At 56.5% G+C, this 24,405-nt stretch overlaps 4 protein-coding genes and 1 long non-coding RNA gene across 8 annotated transcripts in view; 2 read left to right on the forward strand and 3 right to left on the reverse strand.

Annotated features, from left to right (window-relative positions):
- Positions 1-2,463: 2,463 nt before the first annotated feature.
- LOC133627133 (uncharacterized) lies at positions 2,464-4,933 on the reverse strand. The gene is made up of 3 exons (XR_009819951.1): positions 4,870-4,933; positions 3,841-3,967; positions 2,464-2,608 (listed from the first exon to the last, which is right to left on the reverse strand). It is a non-coding gene; the product is annotated as an uncharacterized LOC133627133 (long non-coding RNA).
- Positions 4,934-5,673: 740 nt separating this feature from the next.
- Positions 5,674-6,190, forward strand: LOC133627076 (scale keratin-like). Its single transcript, XM_062010189.1, has 2 exons — positions 5,674-5,696; positions 5,802-6,190. Exon 2 carries the CDS (start codon positions 5,825-5,827, stop codon positions 6,188-6,190), a length of 366 nt encoding a protein of 121 aa, XP_061866173.1. The 5' UTR covers positions 5,674-5,696; positions 5,802-5,824.
- Positions 6,191-12,638: 6,448 nt separating this feature from the next.
- Positions 12,639-13,171, forward strand: LOC133627084 (scale keratin-like). The gene has a single exon (XM_062010217.1). The coding sequence runs from the start codon at positions 12,639-12,641 to the stop codon at positions 13,002-13,004; it is 366 nt and encodes a 121-aa protein (XP_061866201.1). The 3' UTR covers positions 13,005-13,171.
- A 2,654-nt stretch (positions 13,172-15,825) lies between these two features.
- Positions 15,826-16,259, reverse strand: LOC133627086 (scale keratin-like). The gene has a single exon (XM_062010221.1). The coding sequence runs from the start codon at positions 16,189-16,191 to the stop codon at positions 15,826-15,828; it is 366 nt and encodes a 121-aa protein (XP_061866205.1). The 5' UTR covers positions 16,192-16,259.
- Positions 16,260-21,236: 4,977 nt separating this feature from the next.
- OSBP2 (oxysterol binding protein 2) overlaps positions 21,237-24,405 on the reverse strand; it is a 129,593-nt gene continuing 126,424 nt past the window's right edge. For all 4 annotated transcript variants that reach the window (XM_062009936.1, XM_062009935.1, XM_062009937.1 and 1 more), the window contains one exon: positions 21,237-24,171. In XM_062009936.1, coding sequence (XP_061865920.1) covers positions 24,029-24,171 — 143 coding nt within the window. In that variant the 3' untranslated portion in view covers positions 21,237-24,028. The remainder of the gene's footprint in view (positions 24,172-24,405) is intronic.

Genomic DNA, 24,405 nt, shown 5'->3' on the forward strand with positions numbered 1-24,405 from the left:
ACACTCCAGAACTTTCACTGCAAGTGTGATGCCTTTTAACATGAAAGCCAGAATAAAAAGGGATTTTTAAGCCTATAACAGCAGATACCTTTACATGGGATAAAGCTGAAGCGGTTTCAGTGCTATAGGAAATTCCGTTCAGTTCCTCCATTAAATAGAAAATCAGTAACTATAAGGTTTTAATTCAAGAAACTCACTAAAATTGTATTGCCACCAGAAAAAGGAAGTAAGGGAGCAAGGCAAAACACAGGTGAAGTTCACGTCTTCCTTTGTCTTGGAAGGTGAAGAAATGTGAAAAGGTACAGTTCATTGACATTCCTTTCAGACTTCCAGAACAGTAACAAACTGTAAGGAACAAGTCTATTCTGGTGACAGTTTTAAAAGGCATTCCCAAAGAGTCCTTGTGCAGTGAACACGCAGAAACGCTTTTAACCCCATCAGCAGCCCGTGGTTGCACTAAGGCAGATTTCCTGCTTTGTACTAAATTTCATCTCAAAAGACGGCGCCAGCTTTGAAGATTCCAATCCGCAGGGTTTCTTTTGCATTGTGCAGGGGTTCTTCTCTGTTGGGCGAGACAGGAGCGACCAGACACCAATATGATGTGCATCAGCTCCCTTTTATTGCCACATAATCATCACCTATATACCTTTTCCAAATGCTGTAACGTGCTACAGCTCATGGCAATCAGTTAACACTGAGGATCACGTGCTGTGCATAAGGCCTCAAAGCTTCATTTTTGTAACAACTGAGACACCAACCTCATCGTGTTAAAACACCAACCTTATTGTAATTAAAACACCAGCCTTACTGTGCTTAAAACATCACCCCATCTGTTTGGCCTTCAGTTAGTTTTCTCTCACACTAAACGATGGTTGTGCTTACCTCACATTTACTTAACTTTATACTATTGTGAGTGACATATGTTACAATTTGTTAGTCAGGTGCAAGCAATCACACAAAGCTAAACTGAATGCTGTATTCAGTCTTCTAACAGTGCTTACTTTAATGCTCTGTCCCGTCTTCTTGCTTTGACCTTGTTTCTGTTACCATCTGCAGTTTGGCTTCTCCCCTTGCTCAAGCAGCTATCACATGGGCATTCCTTTCTGTCCTTTCTGCTACCGCTAACTCCGTAACATTCATTAGAGCCCAGGCCCCAACACCAACCCAAGTGGCTACTCACGGATTTGTCAGGTGGGATAATAAAACTTCATAGGTGGAGCTTCAAAATCAGGGAATATTGGTTATCACACAATCCCAGCATAGTGGAGGCTGGAAGGGCCCTGCAGAGCTCCTCCAGCCCAATCCCCTGCCAAAGCAGGTTCCCCTCGCTCAGGGGACACAGGTGGCTTTGGACACCTTCCGAGAAGGAGCCTCCACATCCTCCCTGGGCAGCTTGGGCCAGGGCTCCCTCACCTCAGCACCAAAGTACTGAGCGGCAAGAAATGGCATTTTAAACACAAAGAACGGCTGAAAACTCGGACATACTGTGTAGAAATCACACTGCTTTTTGCGTTAGACGGTGGTGTCTCGTGATTAATACCTACAGGGAGAGAAACCTTCTCGTCTGAAAATCATTTCAACTTTGAGAGGTGGAAAAATCCCCTACTCTTCACACAGTGACACGGCAGAACCGTGACACACTTGGTTTTGTGATTACTTAGTACTCCCGTTTTTCCCGTTTGGGCCACTGTTTTTCAGCAGCAGCAGCGTCAATGTCCATCTGATCTGACACGATTCTGCTCCTGCACAACTTCACGCGGGTTAAACTTCAATGCAGCTTTGGAAGTCTTCCAACGTGCACTTCCCTCTGCAGCCTGAGCCAGGTGGACCTGCTTTAGCAGGGGCTTGGAGATGGTCCTTACACGTCCCTTCCAACCCCTGCCATGCTCTGATGAGTCTGTGAATTCGGTACGGGGTTTGTTCTCAAGTCAATTATTCAATTGCACTTGAGATATTCCCAGATATGTCACTTGAAGCAGCAAACTGGCTGTCTCGCTTGAAAAGGGCTCAAAAGCCGTCATCAACTGCAGCTTATTCCTCAAATACAGCACGTGAACTGCACTTCTAAACCCCAGAATCCTTGCTGCAAACTGACAATGATTGTAGTTCCCCTAACAGACATTTCTAGATCTCTTCCAGAATTGGGGCACAAAGCTGGAGAAATGCATTTCTTTCTGTTTCCCTCCCCTTTAGATTGCAGGTAAAATAGTGCCGCTTTCCCCAAGTCAGTGACGCACTGCAACTCATTCTGGACCTAAATTCCAGAAGCAATTCAAGCACAGAAGTTCCTGACAGTCACCAGAACATGGATGAAGTTCCACTTCTCTTGTTGAACTCACCGGAAAGAAGATGGCCCAGAGAAGATGAACGTCACACAAGGCAGGTGAGGTTTGATCCCACTGTCCCTGAGGTCACTCTGCCTCGAAGTGACTGACTGCTCCTGGGGACAGCGGTTGGCACCTCTTGTTGCCATGGCAATAGGACAACAAAGCGGTCTCCGGGTTAGTGATGTCACACAGAAGATGGCCAGCATCAGCTTCATGCTGAGGAATCCCGGGTCTGCACGAGCTCTAACGACTGGCATGGCTCTGCTCTGGCTGAGACAGCTCTGCAGAGGCACAACAGAGAGAAAGTTAGCAGTGACTGAGGAAACCTCATCACGAAGGAAGGAGTCACCCTTCTTTCCAAGCCCCAGGAGGGAATCCAAAGGCAGCAGGATTTGCTCCTCTTGCAAATTCCATCTCAGGACAAAAGCTTCCACAGAGCTTTAGATTTGTACCTACTTGGGAGAGAAATCTCAGTCTCAGACAGAGCAGAGCAGAGCAGTGCAGCACATAGCTGTCCTGGAAAGCCTGGGATGTCTGTCCCTCCCTTTCTCAGCTCTCCCTCTTGCCAGAGCACACACAGCACAGCACGCTGCAGGAAGGTTTCTCCCTGCAGCAAGATGGTGAGGGAATGAATGCAATGGGCTGTCCTGAGCAGCAGCTCCCAGAGAGCATCCCTGTCTCACTGCTGCCCTTCAGCTCCATGCGGGATCTGACGGCACTGCCCTGGGGCTGGAGCCCTCCCTCCCGTTGTCCTTCACATCTCTCTTGTTCACAGGCTGTCAAAGTTAGAAGCTCTTTTCATTTCCTGACCCAGGTTTTGACTCCTTCCTCCCTCACTTTTAAAAAGACACAAATTCAGAGACAATTCGAGATTTGAAGGCCAAGAGGAAGCCATGTCAAGAGACAAGAAATGGTTTACCTCCAACTTCAACCCAAATTTCTTCTCGCAAAGTTTTACTCATGGTGCCTTCTGTCTGTCTTGTGGAGTCAACCTCCCGAGAGCAGAAAGACCACGTCTTGGGTATCCCAAGGCAAAAAACACGGTACATAACAGCAATTCCGTGGCAGAGTGAGGTAACGAAGGCAGGCAGAAGCTCCTGGTAACAGGGTCCCAGGCAGTCTCAACGTGTCTGCTCCTTCCCTTCCCCTTCCCCTTCCCCTTCCCCTTCCCCTTCCCCTTCCCCTTCCCCTTCCCCTTCCCCTTCCCCTTCCCCTTCCCCTTCCCCACTGCTGCTCTCACAAACGGATTTTCCCCCGTCAAGCAGCCCTGGGCTCGGCGCGGCCTCCCGCTCCCTCAGCTCAGTAGCTGCGACTTTGCAGCACTGGGGAAGCGACAGGAAGCAATCCAGCTGCCAGAAGCCTCCTGCGCCGCTGGAACGGCACTGAGCAGAACCCTTTGGTGACAGCACAGGCCCGGCAGAGCCACTGAATCCATTCCAATGCCTTGCCCGTCCAGTGAAGGCCCCCAGGCTGCACAGCAGGCCCTGAGCCAAGAGCCGTTCGTTCCTCTTACCTTCGATGTGACAGACTTCGGAGTCACGGAGATGAGGCAGCGCCCACACACAAACTTTGGCCCCAGACTCTCTCCTCAAGGATTTAATAAACTGTCCTTGTTTGCCAATGAAACGTGTAACTATTGCCTTGAGGGAAGGAAAAAGAAAGCAAGTGTCAGGGAGAGAAGCGGTCACCAAGCAACACTCTTCTCTCTGGCTTGTTTCACCCACTTTCCCAGTTCCCAGAGCTCATCGGGATAGCTCCATCTGCATCTCTCTTAGAAATCTAAGACACGATGGGGGAAAACCAGGCTTGGCAACGCTTTCTGTCTCCCTACAATCAAGCCAAGTCCCATCCTCGCCCAGCCTCCCACCCCTGCCGGGCTGGGTTCTTTAAACAGCACTTTGTTTCGTTCCAATGGGACAGACTAAGTGGCAGCTCCTGAGACCACAAAGGCAGCAGGCAAATTCACAGCAGAGACTGCCAGGCTGCCACGCACATCAGGCTACAGAGTCCCTGGGCAGCTGTGCAGGGTGATGAAGAGGTGTCTGGGCAAGCCCTGTCACAGCTCCTGTCCCACGGGCACGTGCCACCACTTCCTGCCAGGGAGCAGATCCCAGAGCAGAAGGGTTGGGCTCCAGTCCCTGTGGATAACCCTGTACAACAACAAGGGAGCTGCCTGAAGAAAGGCTCCTTCCTGAGCCTGTTGCACTGGTCCATGAGGAGGGCTGTTACACCTGGGGCTGGGCTCACAGCACCCACCACTCCAGGCAGACGCTGATGCTGCCGGGAGCTGCCGTCTCACGGGACCGGCTGCCAGCCCTCGGCTCTGCTGAGGAGCACAACGGCCCCAGCAATGCTGTGCAGGGCAGCCACGGGGCATTTACATCCACAAAGCAGGGAAGCAGCTCTGAACACAGTCCTAAAAACACATCTCTCTCCCTCTCTCAGCCCAGAGGCAGCTCTCTAAGGACAGAGGCATGGCAGCTCCCCAGAACGGGTTGTGGAGGGCAGCGCAGGAGGCACGAGCAGGCCAGCAACCGCTTACCTTTGGCACCTGTATTTCCCAGACAACGACGGACCGCCTGGGCTTTCTCTTTAGGGCACAGTCCTGGCCAGTCACCGTCTCAAACCTCAACCAAGTGCTCACTTTTGCCCTCAGAACTCTACTTTTGCCCTCAAGCCTCCACCAAACACCCACTTTTGCCCTCAGAACTCCATTTTTTCCCTCAAGACTCCACAAAACCTCACTTTTACCTCAAAACTCTACCAGAGTTTTCCAACATTTTCCCTCAAGACTCCACCAAAACCCAAGACAGGCAGAGCTGAACCAGGCTTGTGACAGGGGTAGGTTTCCTTCAGCTTCCACACCTGCAGATTTGTAGAGTTCACAGCAGGTATCTTGGGGGAGAAGAGTGTCCACAGCTTTGTTTTCCCAACAACTTGTGAGGGAGAACGGCCACTCATTTTGTTCTATAGAAAGCTTAGTCCCAGGATTTTAAAATACATAAACAAGTGGCTTCTCCCTAGCTAAAAGGCACATTTCTAACATCCCAAACACTCAGCAAGGATGGGGAACAGCATGGCCCTCAGCTCCTGGGCACTGCCCCCAGCCTAGAGCTGCTGCTGCCCTTTAGCTGAGACAGCAGCAGCACAGGCTGGGCAGGGGGAGAAGCTGGTGTGGCCAGGGGATGGTGCCTCAGGGAGGGGCAGGAGACAAACAGCCCTGGACTGTCCTGCCTGGCAGGAGGGAGGGAGTGCCGGCTCTGCAGATTGGCCCAGGACAGGCTGAGCAATGCTGGGGCTGCTATAAGAGCTCTGCCTGTGCCAGGCTCTGCCAAGCCCTGCTCTGGTGCCTTCTCGTCTAGGAACAGGGTAAGGCTGCGAGCGCTTCTCCTGCTGCTGCCCATTTCCAGCCCGGGCCCCTCTGCCTCAGGGGCTCCCCTCTGCTGCTCTCTCTCAGTCTCTGTCCTCTTGCAGAGCCCGTGCCAGCCCGTGCCAAGATGTCCTGCTCCGAGCTGTGCCCACCAAAGGCCAGCGTGGCCGTGCCCCAGCCCATCGCTGAGAGCTGCAACGAGCTGTGCGCCCGGCAGTGCCCCGACTCCACGGCCTTCATCCAGCCGCCCCCCGTCGTCGTCACCTTCCCCGGCCCCATCCTCAGCTCCTTCCCGCAGCAAGCCGTGGTGGGCTCCTCCGGAGCACCCGCCTTTGGGGGCTCCCTGGGGCTGGGGGGCCTCTACGGCGCTGGGGCCACGCTGGGCTCGGGGGGCCTCTGCACCTTTGGCAGAGCCTACGCTGCTCCCGCCTGCAGCCCTTGCGCCGTGCCCCGCTACAGCAAGAAGCTCTGGGACACCTGTGGGCCCTGCTAGACCCAGCCCAAGGACCCTCACACACCTCGGCCTCTCGCCTGCTCTCCCTCCTCCTCTCCTGCCCCTCTCCCCATGGCCACTCCTCTCCTCCTGCCCCGCTCTGCCCCTCCACCAGCATCCCACCGGGCACTGGCCTGGCTCTGCAACGGCTGCCACGGGGCAGAAGCCTGAGGGAAGCCCTCTCCTGAGAGCTGTGGGGACAAAGGCAATGTCTCTGCCTTCCCTGTCTCTCTCCAGTGGATCATTTCCTGTACTGCAATAAAAACAGCTGCAGCTATCTCTTGCTTCTCTGCCTTGTCTTTGAGAATCATGGAATGAGAGGATCTTTTTGCCTGGAAAAAGCTCTTTAAGATCCTCCAGGCCAACCACTGTCCTCACACTGCACAGCCACCAGTGCACCAGCTCCCTCAGCACCTCAGCTGCATGGCTTTGCAATATCTCCAGGGCTGGGACTCTCTCACCTCCCTGGGCAGCCTGGGACAGTGTCCAACAACCCTCTCAGGGAAAAATGTCTTCCTCAGCTCCAGTCTAAACCCTGCCTTTCTGCAACCTCAGGCAGTTTCCTCCTTTGCTCTCACTTGTGACTTTGGAGAAGAGACCGAGCTGCAGCTGCCCACAACCTCCTTTCAGGTAGCTCTAGAGACTGATGATGTCTCTCCTGTGCCTCCTCTCTAGGCCGAACACCTCCAGCTGAGCAGCTGGTCTGCTGAGCCCAGACTCAAGAAGCCAGGGCGCAGCTGAGAGAGATTCAGTGATCGCTGAGCAGACGGCCCCCCTCCCTCACGCCTCGGCTTGAGGCTCAGCAGCGCCCGCCTTCCCGGCACGATGATGCTGCCGTGCTGCTGCCCGGGCTCCTCCAGCAGCGGCCGCTGACGGGGCCGCAGTCGCCAAACAACTTCTCTCCACGGGGATGCCGAGAAGCAGGCACTTCTTTGTTTTGCAGCCCTGGGGGACACGGACCATATCTCCTCCAATTGTGCTGCGGCCTTAGGTCCACTTGTCAAGGTTCTGATACGTGTCAAACAGTAAGAGCTACACTTGCCATCCAAAGCACGCGTGGAATGTCCATCTTTGAATTTGCCCTTTCCCCTGGTTGGTTCCTAACTACTGTAAAATGTCTCCATATCATAGTGATTGGTTAAATGCCTCCTTAGGCTAAGGAAAAGATATTAATCTCTTCACTTGGCTGTCGTGGTTTAGGTCCAGCAAGGAACAAAAGACCGCGATTGGCCTCAAGGACTAAAGTCCTGAAGATTGCTAAAGGGCAGGGAGAGCTTAATTGCCGCTTAAGGTCCAGGACAAAACAGAGCAGGCTACTCGGCTTGGGGAAGAAAACAGAAGATAATTTAATGCAACACCAACTAAAGTATAACCATAAAACCCCAAAATAAAACAGCACACAGTGGTGCAACGATGAAGACGCCGACCGGCCCTTTAAGAACACCTTCTCCCTTCTTTCTGGGCTCAGAGCCCTGATGCCGGGCTTTTTACCTCCTCCTTCCCTGAACGGCCAAGGGGGCAGGGAGTGGGGGTTTCAGTCGGTCTATTCCTGATGGCTTCTGCCGTTTGTCCCCCCTCAGGGCAGGTGGGCTCCGCACCCGTCGTCCCTGCACGTCCGTGGGGTCCCTCACACACACACAGCTCTGCACGGGCTGCTCCGACGTGCATTTATCCCAAAGGCTGCAGCTCCTCTCTGCCTCTCGTGTGGGGCTGCTCTGGGCCCGCAGGCTCCAGCACGGCCTGTGCCATGGCCCCTCCTCACACAGTGTCTCGCCCGTCCGGGTGCACTCACGCGGAGCTGCTGGTGGCTCTCAGTCCTGCCGTGGCCCCGCACGGCTTGCAGGGCTACAGCTGCATTCTCGCCACGGCTTGCAGAGGGGTCTCTGGTCTGGTGCTCTTCCTTCCTGCCTCTTTCTCTGACTGTGGGGTCCACATGGTCGTCTCCATCTTGTATCACTCTTACACCTCCTGCCTCGCATTTCAAATTCCCGTCTCTAAATAGTGCTGGCAGAGGCGCCAGATTGGCCCAGCCGGGCCGGAGCTGGGTGTGAACACAGGAGCCCGGGGAGAGTCCACAAACTCTTTACCGGGTCTTCACTGCAACCCGCTCCCCCTGTTTCCAAGCGAAAGCTGCTCCTTGCTAAACCATGACACAGGTATATACGAGATGAGAGAGGAACTTGATTAATTTACCTGACAGGTATATGGGCCTCTCCAGGCCCCTTTCCTAGTACGGCCAGCTACAGATATTCCCCCGGGCACGGTCTGTGCTTTCCCCTCCCTCTTGAGGCCAGCACAGAACTTTGCACGACTTTCGCAGTTAGAGCCTTTTGCGAATGAAACAAGTCCTTACTTAATCGTTAGGGGACTTAAACTACTTGCAAGAGCTTCGCTAATTGATTAAACATTAGCAAGTGTTTAACAAGTACTTAGCTGGTTATCGTGGTGTTAGGTTATTGACTGCAATAGTTTTGTATCTACTACACGGGTGCCGTGGCTCGGCTGCAGTCGGAGCCTGGACAGAGTCCAAGCGGGTCCCCAGACGGAGTCTGGGACCCCCGAGCCGGACACCCGTTCCCCACCGTGCTCGTTGCTGGCACGGGACAGGGGGAGCAGGCTGCACTTGAAGCGCGAGTCCTGCAGGGCCACGCGGTCAGGCTGATCGCCGGGGGGCTGAGCCCCTCGCCCCCTCCCCTGCCCACCTCCGCCACGCAGCCGCTTTCGAGGTCCGAGAGGCGGTGGAAGGCGAGGACGAGCGAGAGCAGCCCGCAGCCGGGGAAGGGGACTCTCCGCCCGGGGCGTCCCGTGGGGCGCTCGGCCGAGCCCAGGGCCAGAAGGACGAGCGCGGCTCAGCCCGGCGCCGGCTCCCGACTGACGGCTTGTCGCTCTGCAGCAGCGGGCGGAAGGCGGGCTCGGGCAAGGGACTCGCCTCCAGCCTGAGGGTCCTGTGGAGGACACTCCCCCAGCCCCAGCCGCAGCCGCAGCCCCAGCCCGCGGGAACGATGCTCCGCGCTGCTTAAGGAGCCCTCGGGAGGGAGCAGCCCCCGGGCGGCCGCCTCCCGCAGCCCAGGGCAGCGTGAGGACAGCGCCGGCAGCGCCGGGAGCAGCCGCGCCGGCAGCCCGGCGTTCCAGAGGCTGCGGCAGCACAGAGCTCAGAGCTGGAACACTCGGTCCCGCAGCCTGCCGACACGGGGAGGGCAAGGCTGCGTGAACGGGGGATGTGGGGTGGGGAGAGCCCCCGGAGGCGGCTCCCCGGGCCCCGGCTCGCAGGAACACGGCACAGATGCTTTCATTTTGCTTTCTTTCCGCTTTTGACATTTCAAAGCCCAAATCTATTACAGTTTGGCTGCTCTCTGAGCTTTCTTCTTGGACGCTTCATGTTCATTGAGACCCAAAAAGTTTCAAAGTTCAGCGGTTACCTGAGCACAGGCTGCTTTGCTTCGGTGGCTCTTCAAATGTCATCCACATGCTGCAGGATCAGGGCTTCTGGTTCTGGGGTCACTGTTTCTTCCTTCTTCCACATTTGTAGCTTCTTTGCTGACTGATCCCTCAAGATTTTCCGGCTCTTTTTAAGTCCTTGGGGTAGTCGTGTCCATGTCAGTTGTACCTTTTCCCTTTTGACCGTTTAATACCGAAAATGTTGTGCCTGTACCCACCAAAAATGTGACCTCTTTTTCTCCCATCTTAGTTGTAACTAGAGGCTCGGCTGGGTTCGCCCGTGGTCCCCATCACTCCATATATTCTCCCAAGACCATCGATTTAGCTGTAGCTTGTTGACCAGCTACTTTAGGGCATTCGTTTTTCCAGTGTCCCTGTTCCCTGAAAAAGGCACATTGATTAGTTCCAAGGGGGGTTCTGCCAATTTGTCCTCTTCCTCTTATCCCTCCTCTCATAGGGCTTTGTCCCCGCTCTTGTCTTTGCTTTGAAAATCCAGGAGCCCTGTTCACCACTGCAAGGAATTGTCTTCGTTTGCTTTCCTCATTCCTTTGATCTCGCTTGTTATAAACTTTCCAGGCTCCTTCCACTAATTTGTCCAAATTTCCTGGATCTGTTCCTCCTCGTTTTTGGAGTTTCTTTCTGATATCCTCCTGCGATGGTAACAACGATATCAAGGCTAATTGCGCTTTGGTTTGCTCAGCTTCAGGCTGCAAATCCGTGTATTTACGAACCGCTTCCTTCAGTCTTTCCAAAAATGCTCTTGGGGACTCTTTCCTTTCCTGCCTGGTATCATACAATGTAGACCAGTTTAGAGTTTTAGGCATGGCATTTTGGACCCCACAGAAAAGCCACTCTTGGTACTTCTTCAATCTCTGCCTATGATCGTCCCTTTGGGAGGGGCGGGAGTGGGGGGTGGGGGGGAGGTGCCCCGTAGGGAAAGTCTGTTCTGTGGCTCTATCTACTGTCCGAGTACGGACATCTTCTTCTGCCCGCATTCCAGCACTCCTCCTAACCGTTTGTTTTTCACTGGAATCCATAAGAGTATCCAGAATCAGCCGTATTTCATCCCACTCAGGACTTTGAGTTTTTATTCCAGGTCCCATTATTCTTCCCACTTTACCAGGATCCTCTCTATAGAGAGCGGCCGATTCTTTCCACAGTGTTAAATCTGAGGGAGAGAAGGCTCCTGTCACATCCGCCGGTCCTTGTTGTCCAGCTCCCTGCCTTAAGGGGGCCACTGAACCACAGCACAGAAGCACCAGAGCTCTCTGCGAGCTCAATGCGGTGATCCCTTCCTCAGGGGAGTTTTATTTACACTAGCAGCCTAAGCAGGGTCTAACAAAAAAATACCCCAAGGAGACTAGATGTTTTCAGAAGTACCTCCCACCCTTTTTTTGAAGGACAATAAAATGGGAACATTTCTGGTCTATGGCAAAATTCTGCAAAACCAAACCGACCTCCCCCAAATGCTCCACTAAATCGGCCCCATGCGAGGAACGTGTCCCGTGGCCTCTTTCACCAACTCCTTTGCAGTCCTGCCATTTTCCAAATCAATGTCTGATGTTTTTCTGCTTGTGGCTGGTTATAGAAGTGCTGCTCTCGTGGGCTCTTTTACCACAGATTTGTAAAATGTGACATGTAATAGCCCTAAAGTCTCGTGAGAAAACTTAACTATGACTCTTTGCTGTAGCTTCTCAAGTGGATTCCTAAACACCAACTACCTGCATATCAGAAGGCAGAGAGGGCATTTGATGCTGAGAACGTGCCTGGCGGCCGTGCCCGCCGCTGCCAGAGCTCTCCCGGCCAAGGTGGCCCCTCGCCGGCCCCGCCACGGGAGCCGGACAGCCGCGGGCACCCACCCGCCCTTGTCCCGAGCGCAGCGAGGCGGCAGCGGCGGATGCCAGCGCTGGCCCAGGGCAGCCCTTTTGTGGCGGCTGGGCGAGCGCGGGGAGGAGCTGCCACGCTGGGGCACGCGGCTGCTGGCGGCCGAGCCCCTTCCTCCTCCCTGCGGGGCACGCGGCTGTTTTGCTGACGCCGCTTCCTCGCCGGCCCCGACCCGCTCCCTCGGCCCCGCCAACGGCCCTGCTGGGGCACTGCCAGCTGCCAGCTCCCGGCCCAGATGAGCCCCGCTGCCTGTTCAGCATCTCGCTGCCTCAGAGCGCACGCAGCCTGACACGGGCTGCCTGCCAGCGCCCTGCCTCACATTCCTCTTGCCTCATCCCGTGGGCTCATATCGACACGGGGCTGAGCTTACGGCGGGGAAGATGAAAGACGCTGATCTCGGGCCCCGCCTGCTCAGCACGATGGATGCATCACTCGCCAGCCCAGCTAGACAGCCTGCACTGGCCTCCTGGCCATGACCCTCTGCAGGTCTGGGGCACAAAGCCCCTCGTGCCCTTCCCTGCAGTATGTGGTGCTGGGCAGAGGCTGCCTTCAGGGTGCTGGGCAGCTGGAGCTCTGTCTGAAGGCACAAGCTCAAGCAGCCCTGTCTGGGTTGGCCCTTTGGGCACTGGGCGCAGGCTCATCCTCCTGCACAGCCTGGCGCTGCAGGCACAGGGTACAGCCCAAACACTCAGCAAGCACGGGGAACAGCATGGCCCTCAACTCCTGGGCACTGCCCCCAGCCTAGAGCTGCTGCTGCCCTTTAGCTGAGACAGCAGCAGCACAGGCTGGGCAGGGGGAGAAGCTGGTGTGGCCAGGGGATGCTGCCTCAGGGAGGGGCAGGAGACAAACAGCCCTGGACTGTCCTGCCTGGCAGGAGGGAGGGAGTGCCGGCTCTGCAGATTGGCCCAGGCCAGGCTGAGCAATGCTGGGGCTGCTATAAGAGCTCTGCCTGTGCCAGGCTCTGCCAAGCCCTGCTCTGGTACCTTCTCCTCTGGGAACAGGGTAAGGCTGCGAGCGCTTCTCCTGCTGCTGCCCATTTCCAGCCCGGGCCCCTCTGCCTCAGGGGCTCCCCTCTGCTGCTCTCAGTCTCTGTCCTCTTGCAGAGCCCGTGCCAGCCTGTGCCAAGATGTCTTGCTCCGAGCTGTGCCCTCCAAAGGCCAGCGTGGCCGTGCCCCAGCCCATCGCTGAGAGCTGCAACGAGCTGTGCGCCCGGCAGTGCCCCGACTCCACGGCCTTCATCCAGCCGCCCCCCGTCGTCGTCACCTTCCCCGGCCCCATCCTCAGCTCCTTCCCGCAGCAAGCCGTGGTGGGCTCCTCCGGAGCACCCGCCTTTGGGGGCTCCCTGGGGCTGGGGGGCCTCTACGGCGCCGGGGCCACGCTGGGCTCGGGGGGCCTCTGCACCTTTGGCACAGCCTACGCTGCTCCCGCCTGCAGCCCTTGCGCCGTGCCCCGCTACAGCAAGAAGCTCTGGGACACCTGCGGGCCCTGCTAGACCCAGCCCAAGGACCCTCACACACCTCGGCCTCTCGCCTGCTCTCCCTCCTCCTCTCCTGCCCCTCTCCCCATGGCCACTCCTCTCCTCCTGCCCCGCTCTGCCCCTCCACCAGCATCCCACCGGGCACTGGCCTGGCTCTGCAACGGCTGCCACGGGGCAGAAGCCTGAGGGAAGCCCTCTCCTGAGAGCTGTGGGGACAAAGGGAATGTCTCTGCCTTCCCTGTCTTTCTGCACTGGATCTTTTCCTGTCCTGCAATAAAGCCAACTGCAGCCAACTCTTGCCTCTCTGTGCCTTGTCTTTGAGAATGATGGAATGAGAGGATCTTTTTGCCTGGAAAAAGCTCTTTAAGATCCTCCAGGCCAACCACTGTCCTCACACTGCACACTCCCCAGAGGCGGCTCCCCGGGCCCCGGCTCGCAGGAACACGGCACAGGTGCTTTCATTTTGCTTTCTTTCCACTTTTGACATTTCAAAGCCCAAAACTATTCCAGTTTGGCTGCTCTCTGAGCTTTCTTCTTGGACACTTTATGTTCATTGAGACCCAAAAGAGTTTAAAAGTTCAGCGGTTACCTGAGCACAGGCTGACTTTGCTTCGGTGGCTCTTCAAATGTCATCCACATGCTGCAGGATCAGGGCTTCTGGTTCTGGGGTCACTGTTTCTTCCTTCTTCCACATTTGTAGCTTCTTTGCTGACTGATCCCTCAAGATTTTCCGGCTCTTTTTAAGTCCTTGGGGTAGTCGTGTCCATGTCAGTTGTACCTTTTCCCTTTTGACCGTTTAATACCGAAATGTTGTGCCTGTACCCACCAAAAATGTGACCTCTTTTTCTCCCATCTTAGTTGTAACCAGAGGCTCGGCTGGCTTCGCCCGTGGTCCCCATCACTCCATATATTCTCCCAAGACCATCGATTTAGCTGTAGCTTGTTGACCAACTAGTTTAGAGCATTCGTTTTTCCAGTGTCCCTGTTCCCTGCAAAAGGCACATTGATTAGTTCCAAGGGGAGTTCTGCCAATTTGTCCTCTTCCTCTTATCCCTCCTCTCATAGGGCTTTGTCCCCGCTCTTGTCTTTGCTTTGAAAATCCAGGAGCCCTGTTCTCCACTGCAAGGAATTGTCTTCGTTTGCTTTCCTCATTCATTTGATCTCGCTTGTTATAGACTTTCCAGGCTCCTTCCACTAATTTGTCCAAATTTCCTGGATCTGTTCCTCCTCGTTTTTGGAGTTTCTTTCTGATATCCTCCTGCGATGGTAACAACGATATCAAGGCTAATTGCGCTTTGGTTTGCTCAGCTTCAGGCTGCAAATCCGTGTATTTACGAACCGCTTCCTTCAGTCTTTCCAAAAATGCTCTTGGGGACTCTTTCCTTTCCTGCCTGGTATCATACAATGTAGACCAGTTTAGAGTTTTAGGCATGGCATTTTGGACCCCATAGAAAAGCCACTCTTGCTACCTCTTCAGTCTCTGCCTATGATCGTCCCTTTGGCGGATCCCCGTAGGGAAAGTCTGGTCTGTGGCTCCATCTACTGTCTGAGTACGGACATCTTCTTCTGCCCGCACTCCAGCACTTCTCCTAACCGTTTGTTTTTCACTGGAATCCATAAGAGTATCCAGAATCAGCCGTAATCATCCCAATCAGGATTTTGAGCTCTAATTCTCATTCCCATTATTCTTCCCACTTTACCAGGATCCTCTCTATAGAGAGCGGCCGATTCTTTCCATAGTGTTAAATCTGAGGGAGAGAAGGCTCCTGTCACATCCGCCGCTCCTTGTTGTCCAGCTCCCTGTCTTAAGGGGGCTACTGATCGTCTCTCATGCCGTGATCGTAGATGAGTTATCAAATGAGCACGCTGTCTCCTTCTCCTAGATATGGCTGTAGACCAATCTGAATCTGATTCCTCCTCTTGTCTCAATCCACTACAGTCCGGGCAAGGACCCAAATTTCCAGGCTCTGATGCCGATCGCCCCGCTGGACCGTCAGCCTCTGAATCGGGTCTAAAATCAGATGATGACGGAAGAGGGGTTATACTGGAATGGGAGCTGTGGGGGCAGATGGGGCTGTGTCCAATTCTAGACCCATGTTATCACGCTCCTCTTCCTTTTGTTTCGTAGCCAAATGTTTAAACCAGGTTTTGGTAGATGTACAGGCTGAACAATTCCCCTGAGCCTCCGCACTCTTTACTTTCCATGGCATTTGCTTACATGCCTGTTCAGCCAATTCCAATTCCTTTTGCCAATCTGGTTTCTCTCAGAGACAAAAGATCTACATATGGGACCTCATCCCGTTTCCTTTCCCTTTACAAAATACCGTTAACTGCAAGGTGATATTATAATTCAATGTCCCGTTTAAGGGCCACTTTTCCCCACTCTCCAAATCATACAACAGCCACACGTGATCACAGTATGCTATAAGTTGATCTTTAAGAAAATCTCTCCTAAATGCCTTCCAATCAGCTAACAGACACCCAAGGGGTGAATGGCACCAGACAAAAAGATCCTCTCATTCCAACATTCTCAAAGACAAGGCACAGAGAGGCAAGAGTTGGCTGCAGTTGGCTTTATTGCAGTACACGAAAAGATCCAGTGCAGAAAGACAGGGAAGGCAGAGACATTCCCTTTGTCCCCACAGCTCTCAGGAGAGGGCTTCCCTCAGGCTTCTGCCCCGTGGCAGCCGTTGCAGAGCCAGGCCAGTGCCCGGTGGGATGCTGGTGGAGGGGCACAGCGGGGCAGGAGGAGAGGAGTGGCCATGGGGAGAGGGGCAGGAGAGGAGGAGGGAGAGCAGGGGAGAGGCCGAGGTGTGTGAGGGTCCTTGGTCCGGGTCTAGCAGGGCCCGCAGGTGTCCCAGAGCTTCTTGCTGTAGCGGGGCACGGCGCAAGGGCTGCAGGCGGGAGCAGCGTAGGCTCTGCCAAAGGTGCAGAGGCCCCCCGAGCCCAGCGTGGCCCCGGCGCCGTAGAGGCCCCCCAGCCCCAGGGAGCCCCCAAAGGCGGGTGCTCCGGAGGAGCCCACCACGGCTTGCTGCGGGAAGGAGCTGAGGATGGGGCCGGGGAAGGTGACGACGACGGGGGGCGGCTGGATGAAGGCCGTGGAGTCGGGGCACTGCCGGGCGCACAGCTCGTTGCAGCTCTCAGCGATGGGCTGGGGCACGGCCACGCTGGCCTTTGGTGGGCACAGCTCGGAGCAGGACATCTTGGCACGGGCTGGCACGGGCTCTGCAAGAGGACAGAGACTGAGAGAGAGCAGCAGAGGGGAGCACCCGAGGCAGAGGGGCCCGGGCTGGAAATGGGCAACAGCAGGAGAAGCGCTCGCAGTCTTACCCTGTTCCCAGAGGAGAAGGCACCAGAGCAGGGCTTGGCAGAGCCTGGCACAGGCAGAGCTCTTATAGCAGCCCCAGCATTGCTCAGCCTGGCCTGGGCCAATCTGCGGAGCCGGCACTCCCTCCCTCCTGCCAGGCAGGACAGTCCAGGGCTGTTTGTCTCCCGCCCCTCCCTGAGGCAGCATCCCCTGGCCACACCAGCTTCTCCCCCTGCCCAGCCTGTGCTGCTGCTGTCTCAGCTAAAGGGCAGCAGCAGCTCTAGGCTGGGGGCAGTGCCCAGGAGCTGAGGGCCATGCTGTTCCCCATCCTTGCTGAGTGTTCGGGCTGTGCCCTGGGAAGACAACTCTGCCCTGTGCCTGCAGCGCCAGGCTCTGCAGGGAGGATGAGCCTGCGCCCAGTGCCCAAAGGGCCAACCCAGACAGGGCTGCTTGAGCTTGTGCCTTCAGACAGAGCTCCAGCTGCCCAGCACCCTGAAGGCAGCCTCTGCCCAGCACCACATACTGCAGGGAAGGGCACGAGGGACTTTGTGCCCCAGACTTGCAGAGGGTCATGGCCAGGAGGCCAGTGCAGGCTGTCTAGCTGGGCTGGCGAGTGATGCATCCATCGTGCTGAGCAGGCGGGGCCCGAGATCAGCGTCTTTCATCTTCCCCGCCGTAAGCTCAGCCCCGTGTCGATATGAGCCCACGGGATGAGGCAAGAGGAACGTGAGGCAGGGCGCTGGCAGGCAGCCCGTGTCAGGCTGCGTGCGCTCTGAGGCAGCGAGATGCTGAACAGGCAGCGGGGCTCATCTGGGCCGGGAGCTGGCAGCTGGCAGCGCCCCAGCAGGGCCGTTGGCGGGGCCGAGGGAGCGGGTCGGGGCCGGCGAGGAAGCGGCGTCAGCAAAACAGCCGCGTGCCCCGCAGGGAGGAGGAAGGGGCTCGGCCGCCAGCAGCCGCGTGCCCCAGCGTGGCAGCTCCTCCCCGCGCTCGCCCAGCCGCCACAAAAGGGCTGCCCTGGGCCAGCGCTGGCATCCGCCGCTGCCGCCTCGCTGCGCTCGGGACAAGGGCGGGTGGGTGCCCGCGGCTGTCCGGCTCCCGTGGCGGGGCCGGCGTGGGGCCACCTCGGCCGGGAGAGCTGTGGCAGCGGCGGGCACGGCCGCCAGGCTGGATGGCCGGGCCGGGCTGAGCTGCGCCGCGCCGGCAGGAGGAAGGAGCCCCGTGGCCGCGGCAGCCAGAGCCGGGCCCTGCGCGGGCTGTGGATGGGGCTTGTGTGCGCCCTGTGTGCGCAGAGCGGGCGCTGAGGGGGCTGCTGGGCACAGGGCGAGGGGCGGGCAGGGTGGGCAAGGCCGTGGCTCTGCCGCTGCGGCTGCCCCGGGATCGGGGCGGTGCCGGCCCGGGGTAGGATCTTCTTCTCCGTCGTGACACCGCTGCTTGGGGCTGTGTTTCAGGCTCGGCCGTCTCACGCCAAGATGTCCTGCTCCGAGCTGTGCCCACCAAAGGCACAGTTTGGGTCAGCTCCCCTGGCCATGGCTCCTCCCAGGGTCCTGCTCACCCCCAGCCTGCTGGTGAAGGTGGGGGGAGAAATGTTGGAGACAAGCCTAGGTACTGGGTGAGCAGCAGCCAAAACACTGGTGGGCTGTCAACACCTTCCTGGCTACCAATAGAAAGGGCTGCTGTGGGAAACTGAGTCAGACTCAATACAAACTGCTATCATCCAGCCCCAGGAAGCAACCCCTGTCATCCAGTGAGCAACCCCAGTTTCATTTCTTATTGGTCTTTAGTGTTGTGACATTTTCACTTCTGAAATCTCCTCATTAACCACCTAAAAGCTGAGGAATGGAGGAAGACTGCCCAGAGCAGATGAAGAAGGATGAAGAAAGACCTGAAGCCCAGTCAGCAGGAGAAATATACTTGAGCAGAAGGTTCTGCACATGGAAATGTAGCTCTGGGGTTGGTGCTGCATGTTCAAGGGCTGTAATAGTATGAGCCATTCAGTCCTGGACAGGTTTTGAAGCAGAGAAAAGCCCAAAAGATGAAGTGTGCTGCTGGCACTTGTTGCAGCAGGATGGTTAGCCTGAGCTGAACCATCAGCTGAGCTGAACCATCATCTGAGCTGAACCATCACCTGAACAGAGCCATTGTCCAAACTGAACCATCACCTGAGCTGAACCATCATCTGAACAGAGCCATTGTCCAAACTGAACCATCACCTGAGCTGAACCATCAGCTGAGCTGAACCATCACCTGAACAGAGCCATTGTCCAAACTGAACCATCACCTGAGCTGAACCAGCAGCTGACATGACAAGCCCTCCTGTGTGGAGAAGGTACAGCTGGTTTCCAATCGTAACAGGAGCACAGGGCTTTCACCCAGGGGTTTTAAACAGAGGGCTTTCATGCCTAGAGGTTTGCTACAGCAACCTGGGGCAGCTTTACAAACTTTTAACTGAAAATAGGTTGTTGAAAAAGTCAGCCAAGGCCACGTGGTGAAGAGCCCAATAGGGCTGGAATCCCTGGCTCTGATCACACAGCCCCGTGGTGTTTAACCCTTGACTGAGCTCTCCTCAGTCCTCCAGAGATCATCCCTTGTTACAGGGGCATAAAAAGCTGTGAAACAGACATTGTCAGGTATATTTTCTTACAGAGGACATTTTCTATAGCACTACCAATTACATGTGGCTTCACCAGAGCTTTCCAGATCCTTTATAAACACTTTTTTTCCCCCTGCTCAGCCCAGTTCAGCCCCTGCATCAGCCCAATTCAGCCCCTGCTGAGCCCCTGCATCAGCCCAGTTCAGCCCCTGCATCATCCCCTGCTCAGCCCCTGCATCAGCCCAGTTCAGCCCCTGCATCATCCCCTGCTCAGCTCCTGCATCACCCAGTTCAGCCCCTGCATCAGCCCAATTCAGCCCCTGCTGAGCCCCTGCTTAGCCCCTGCATCAGCCCAGTTCAGCCCCTGCATCATCCCCTGCTCAGCCCCTGCATCAGCCTAATTCAGCCCCTGCATCAGCCCAGTTCAGCCCCTGCATCATCCCCTGCTCAGCCCCTGCATCAGCCTAGTTCAGCCCCTGCATCAGCCCAGTTCAGCCCCTGCATCATCCCCTGCTCAGCCCCTGCATCAGCCCAGCTCAGCCCCTACATCATCCCCTGCATCAGCCCAGTTCAGCCCCTGCATCATCCCCTGCTCAGCCCCTGCATCATCCCCAGTTCAGCCCCTGCATCATCCCCAGTTAAGCCCCTGTATCATCCCCAGTTCAGCCCCTGCATCAGCCCAGTTCAGCCCCTGCATCATCCCCTGCTCATCCCCTGCATCAGCCCAGTTCAGCCCCTGCATCATCCCCAGTTCAGCCCCTGCATCATCCCCTGCTCATCCCCTGCATCAGCCCAGTTCAGCCCCTGCATCATCCCCAGTTCAGCCCCTGCATCATCCCCTGCTCAGCCCCTGCATCAGCTGGGTGGATGGGGCCAGAGCAGTGTGTGCTGGAGCTGTGTCACCCCTGGCTGGTCCTGCAGCACCCTGCATCTCAGCCCCACGGCACAATGAGCCCGATGGGATCCTGCAAAGCCCCACAGCTGCTGCCCCATGGCTGGCTCTGCAGAGAGGAGGAACAAGGCACCCTGAGCTTCTTGTGAACTTGAGCTCACAAACTGCTCCACTACAGAGCAGCTGGAACGAGCTTGTCCCCAGTAGCCCGGGGGCAGAGGGGTGCCGGTTCAGGGCTGGGGGAGAGCTGGGCACCCCTCTGCCAGCACTGGGCGAGAGCTGGGCACCCCTCTGCCAGCACTGGGCACCAGCATGAGCCTCACTGTTGTCTCAGCCTTTGAAGACACCTCCTTCAGCTCCATGCCTGCCGTGCCACACAAGGCAAGGTGAGCTCAGCGTGCTCCAGCTCCCCCTTGTGAGCTCATCAGGCTTCAGAGTGAACATGCTGAGAACATCACTTTGCTCACCCACCTGCCAGGGCTGTGCTGAGGCCATGGGGCAGCGGTGATGGGCACATTCACAGGCAGAGGTTTGCTTGTGGAGCTGCCAGAGCATGCAGGAAGGTTCGTCCCTGACCCCCCGCCCGTGCAGGCAGCCAGCACAGCCCCCAGCCCCAACCCACACTCACCTGGCACAACTGAGCTGGGCAGGACAGGGCAGCAGGACAGGACAGGCAGCGCTGTGTCCACCCATAGCCTGGCAATGCCACCACAGTCAAACAGTGCCAGCTTGCCCCAGGCCTACCCCACGTACCTCCACAGCCCTACATCCAGCTCCCCTGGGCTTCCTCTCCTGGGTCACCTCCAGCATCCCTGGAGCCAACTCCCTCCCATCATCCCCAGAGAGACTCCCTGCCCAGGCAGCTTTCCCCAGACCTCCTCCCTTGGCCAAACCCCACTCAGGTATCTTCTCTGCATCATCTACCCTGGTCTTCCTCCATCCCTGGGCATCCCCTTCCCTGGTCCCCCTCCTCTAAGCTGTCTCTCCTGGAGAACCTCCTTCCATTGGTACCTTACCCCTGGGCCACTCTCATGTTCCTGCTTCCCTGAGCAGCACCCCTTGGACATTTCCTGCCTTCAACAACCTCCCCTGGGCCATCTCCTCTCTTGGCTTCCTCCCCCTTGAGCCACCTTCCCTGGACCATCTCTTCCTCTGCTCAACCTCTCCCCCTGATCCTTCTCCTTCCCTGAACAACCACTTCCCTGGACCACTCTGTCCTCTGGCTCACCTCCTCCTTCGAACAACCTTCTCTGGGCAACCTCCTCCCCTGGCCCCTCCTTCTACCTGGGCCACCTTCCCTGAATCATCATCACCTCTGGCTTACCTCCCGTGGTCCCTTCCCTGGCCACGTGCCCTGCCATCCACCACCTGCCCAGAGCCTCCCCAGCTCGGGGCTGCTCCAGGACCCCCACGTGCAGCCCTGGGGAGCGAGTGACCATCACAGCACTTTGACTTTTAAAACTCCCAAATCCAAGTTTTATTACTGTGTAGGAGAAGAGGGTTCACTCACAACAGAATTGTTTCAAAAAACAAATACATTCAACAGCATTTACAGTGGAATGACATTAAAACCTTTTGGGGGGGGGAAGAAACAGAAAGAGCAGGAGATGGTGCTCTAAGTGCTGCTGCTAGATGATCTCTGGAAGATGGAGCCTAAACCCCAGGGGATTTCTGGTTTTGGGGGTGCTCCTCGCCCCAAGCTCTGCTCAGCTGTGCAGAGGCTGTGATGGTGATTTCCAGGCAGACACAACAGTGGGGAGGGACATCAGAGAGGACTTCTCGGGGTCGCAGAGCCCAGCAGGACGCACGGTGACAGCACTTTCTGAGCAACACTTGTCTCGCTGCTCTCCTGGGCTGCAGGAACAGCTCGAGCTGTTCTCCCCACACCAGCTTCTCCAGAAACGTTTGCATTGACAAAGAGAACGAGGAAAATAAGGCATTTGGAAGAGCTCCATTTCTAGCCCATCTCACAAAACCACCTGAGGCCTCGAGTGGAATAAATTCCCCCCCTGGGGAACTTTGGTTGCTGCCACAAACCAAGGTGTAGTGTGGAGCACCCTCCACTCTCCCCAGGGCTCAGACACCCCACAGCAGCTCTCCCAGGCTCCGTGCAGCAGCTCCCACGGCTCTTTGGATCACTGGAGAGCTGCAGTGGCTTCAGGGATCCAGGGGCAAACCTCTGGGAAAGGCCTGGAAGGAGCAAACACGCCAGACTGGCTGCCGTGGCACCCAGAGAGGCGGGAGGTGGCTTGGAGCCCAAGGCTGTTCCTCAACCCCCAAACACATTGTTTCTGGAAGGGAAGGTCTCTGTAACAGCTTTGGAGCAACATGTTGCTTCTCCCTTTTGGGAAGCAGCGTGTCCCCATCGTCCCCACGAGCCCAGGGGAGCCGTACTCGTGCTACGAAAACTCCGACAGAGCCTCTGTCTTCATCATTTCTCATCTACTGTGTACCACAGAAATTTAAGCAAAATACTCTTTATATATATATTTTATATATATTTATATATGTGTATAAATTAGAAGCAAATAAATAAGATGGAAGTGTACACTGATGTCCGTGGCTGTTGCCACCCCAGGAGCCGCTCACCGCCCACACGGCCCGTGGCCACCGCACACGGGGGAAGGGGGTTGGTGGAAAGAAAGGGTGTGGGGGTGCTGGACAGAGGCTGACCAGGAGGAGAGTGATGGCTGAGGAACCTGCCAGCCCCAGTGTCCCACGTGCAGCCTGGCTGCTCCAGTCCCCATCGCCTCCAAGGTCGTTATTGCTAATTACGTGCCAGTGTGGAGGTGACAGCGTGGCGGGACGCAGCCCCGGGGGAGGTGACATCACAGCTGACATCTCACGGGGCAAATGCAGGTGTCCAGTCTCCCTGATACTCTGTGGCCCAGAGAATCTCATCTTGGGGGTCCTGCCTCCCTCCTCCATCATCTTCCTCGTGGCAGCAGCTGCCTGTGTGGCTGTGGCTCACTCGGCTCGTCCCGCTGGAGCCAGGGCCGTGGGGAGGCGATGGCACACAGGAGGGGTGAGCCCATCCTCAGGCTGCTCAGTGATGAGCTGAAACTGCTGCTGGAGAGACCATAAAGAAGGAGGAAGAGAGCTGGACACTGGGCTGCAGGTGACCTCCTGGCTCAGCCTGTGACACTCCCCGTGCCAGGGGACTGCCACCAACTTCATGGGGAAGACAGAGGGATGGGAGAGCCAGGGGCCAGGCTGCATCCCAGCCTCCATCCCAGTGGCACGTGGCACCTCCTCCCTCCTCTCCCACTGCTGCCAGATGAGGAGATGCTGCCTGCAGACCTGGCACTGAGGTCCAGGCTCGTGCCAGACCCTGGGCTGCAGTGATCCAGAGTGGGAGGGAGCCAGTGCATGGACCCCAGAGCATCTGTGCCCTGTAAATCCCTTCCCTCTGTGTCTGCCAGGCGTTCCTGACCTCAGTGAGGCCGCTTCCCCCTCGGGTGTAACTGCAGGAAAACCAAACCATACCTCACTCCAATCACTTTGACAAAGCATCATGTTCCAGACAGTCCTAAGCCTTTGATTAAGCTGTGGGGAATCTGCTCAAACATTGCTTCAAAACAGAATTAAAGGAAGTGGAAAAAAAAACCCCACCCAAACAAATCAAGTCACCAGCTGAAATCTCCTAACTGGTGTTACTGGGATGACTGGGCATGGTGAGAGCCACCGGGATCAAGTGCCATGGTGCTGGGAGGCGGCTGTGTGAGCAGGGTGCAGGGCTGCTGATGGACAGCTCTGAAGGAACCTGCCCCAGGAGCACATTGTTTGGGTTTTTAACAAGAGAGAAACAAAAATCCATCAAATCCACACACAAAAACAGGGGAAAAAACCCCCCCACAAAATAAAGTGAAGAGCTCAGACAAATGCACAGCACCCCCACACCACGGGCATCTTTGGAAGTGACGTCTCAGCCCATCAGAGCCGAGGCACTGGAAGATAGAGGCAGCAGCTCCTGACAGCAGTAAATGTGCTGGGCTCCAAATGAGCCAGGTCCACGTGTCCTCGCTCCCACGGAGTGGCTCAAAGAGCCTTCCTTAAAAACAACAAAACCCTAAAGGATGCTCTTCAGCTGTGAGTAAAAAAATAGGTTTGGGATCCCTGTGTCGATTTTGCTCTGCAATGCTCCGTGTGAGCTCACGCTGTGTCTGCACAGCAACGGCCCCACATGTCCTCAGCGGCCCCTGCCGGGCCCAGGCAGCCGTGGGGGCGGCCAGTCTGGCACGTGGAGGGGCTCAGAAGATGTCAGGGCACATGCTCCAGTCCTGCTTGTCCTTGGCCTCCCAGTAGCCGCCCTTGTAGACACACATCAGCTCCCCCGTCACGGCATCCACCTTGCGCTCGAACCACAGCGGGATGTACCCCTCGTAGTCCTTCCCTGCCCGGGGAGACACACGGGGTTAAGGGCTGCTCTCCCCACCCCACACTCCCCACAGAGCCCCAAGCAGCTGGAGGAGCCTTCCCCCATGAGGGAACCTCCTGAGCTTCACCAAGGACAAGGGCAGAGTCCTGCAGCTGGGGAGGAACAACCCCCTGCACCAGCACAGGCTGGGGGTGACCTGCTGGGGAGCAGCTCCAGGAGAGAGACCTGGCAGTGCTGGGTGATGAGAAA

This window comes from Colius striatus, chromosome 17 (genome assembly GCF_028858725.1).
Source record: "Colius striatus isolate bColStr4 chromosome 17, bColStr4.1.hap1, whole genome shotgun sequence".
Taxonomy (NCBI): Eukaryota; Metazoa; Chordata; class Aves; order Coliiformes; family Coliidae; genus Colius; species Colius striatus.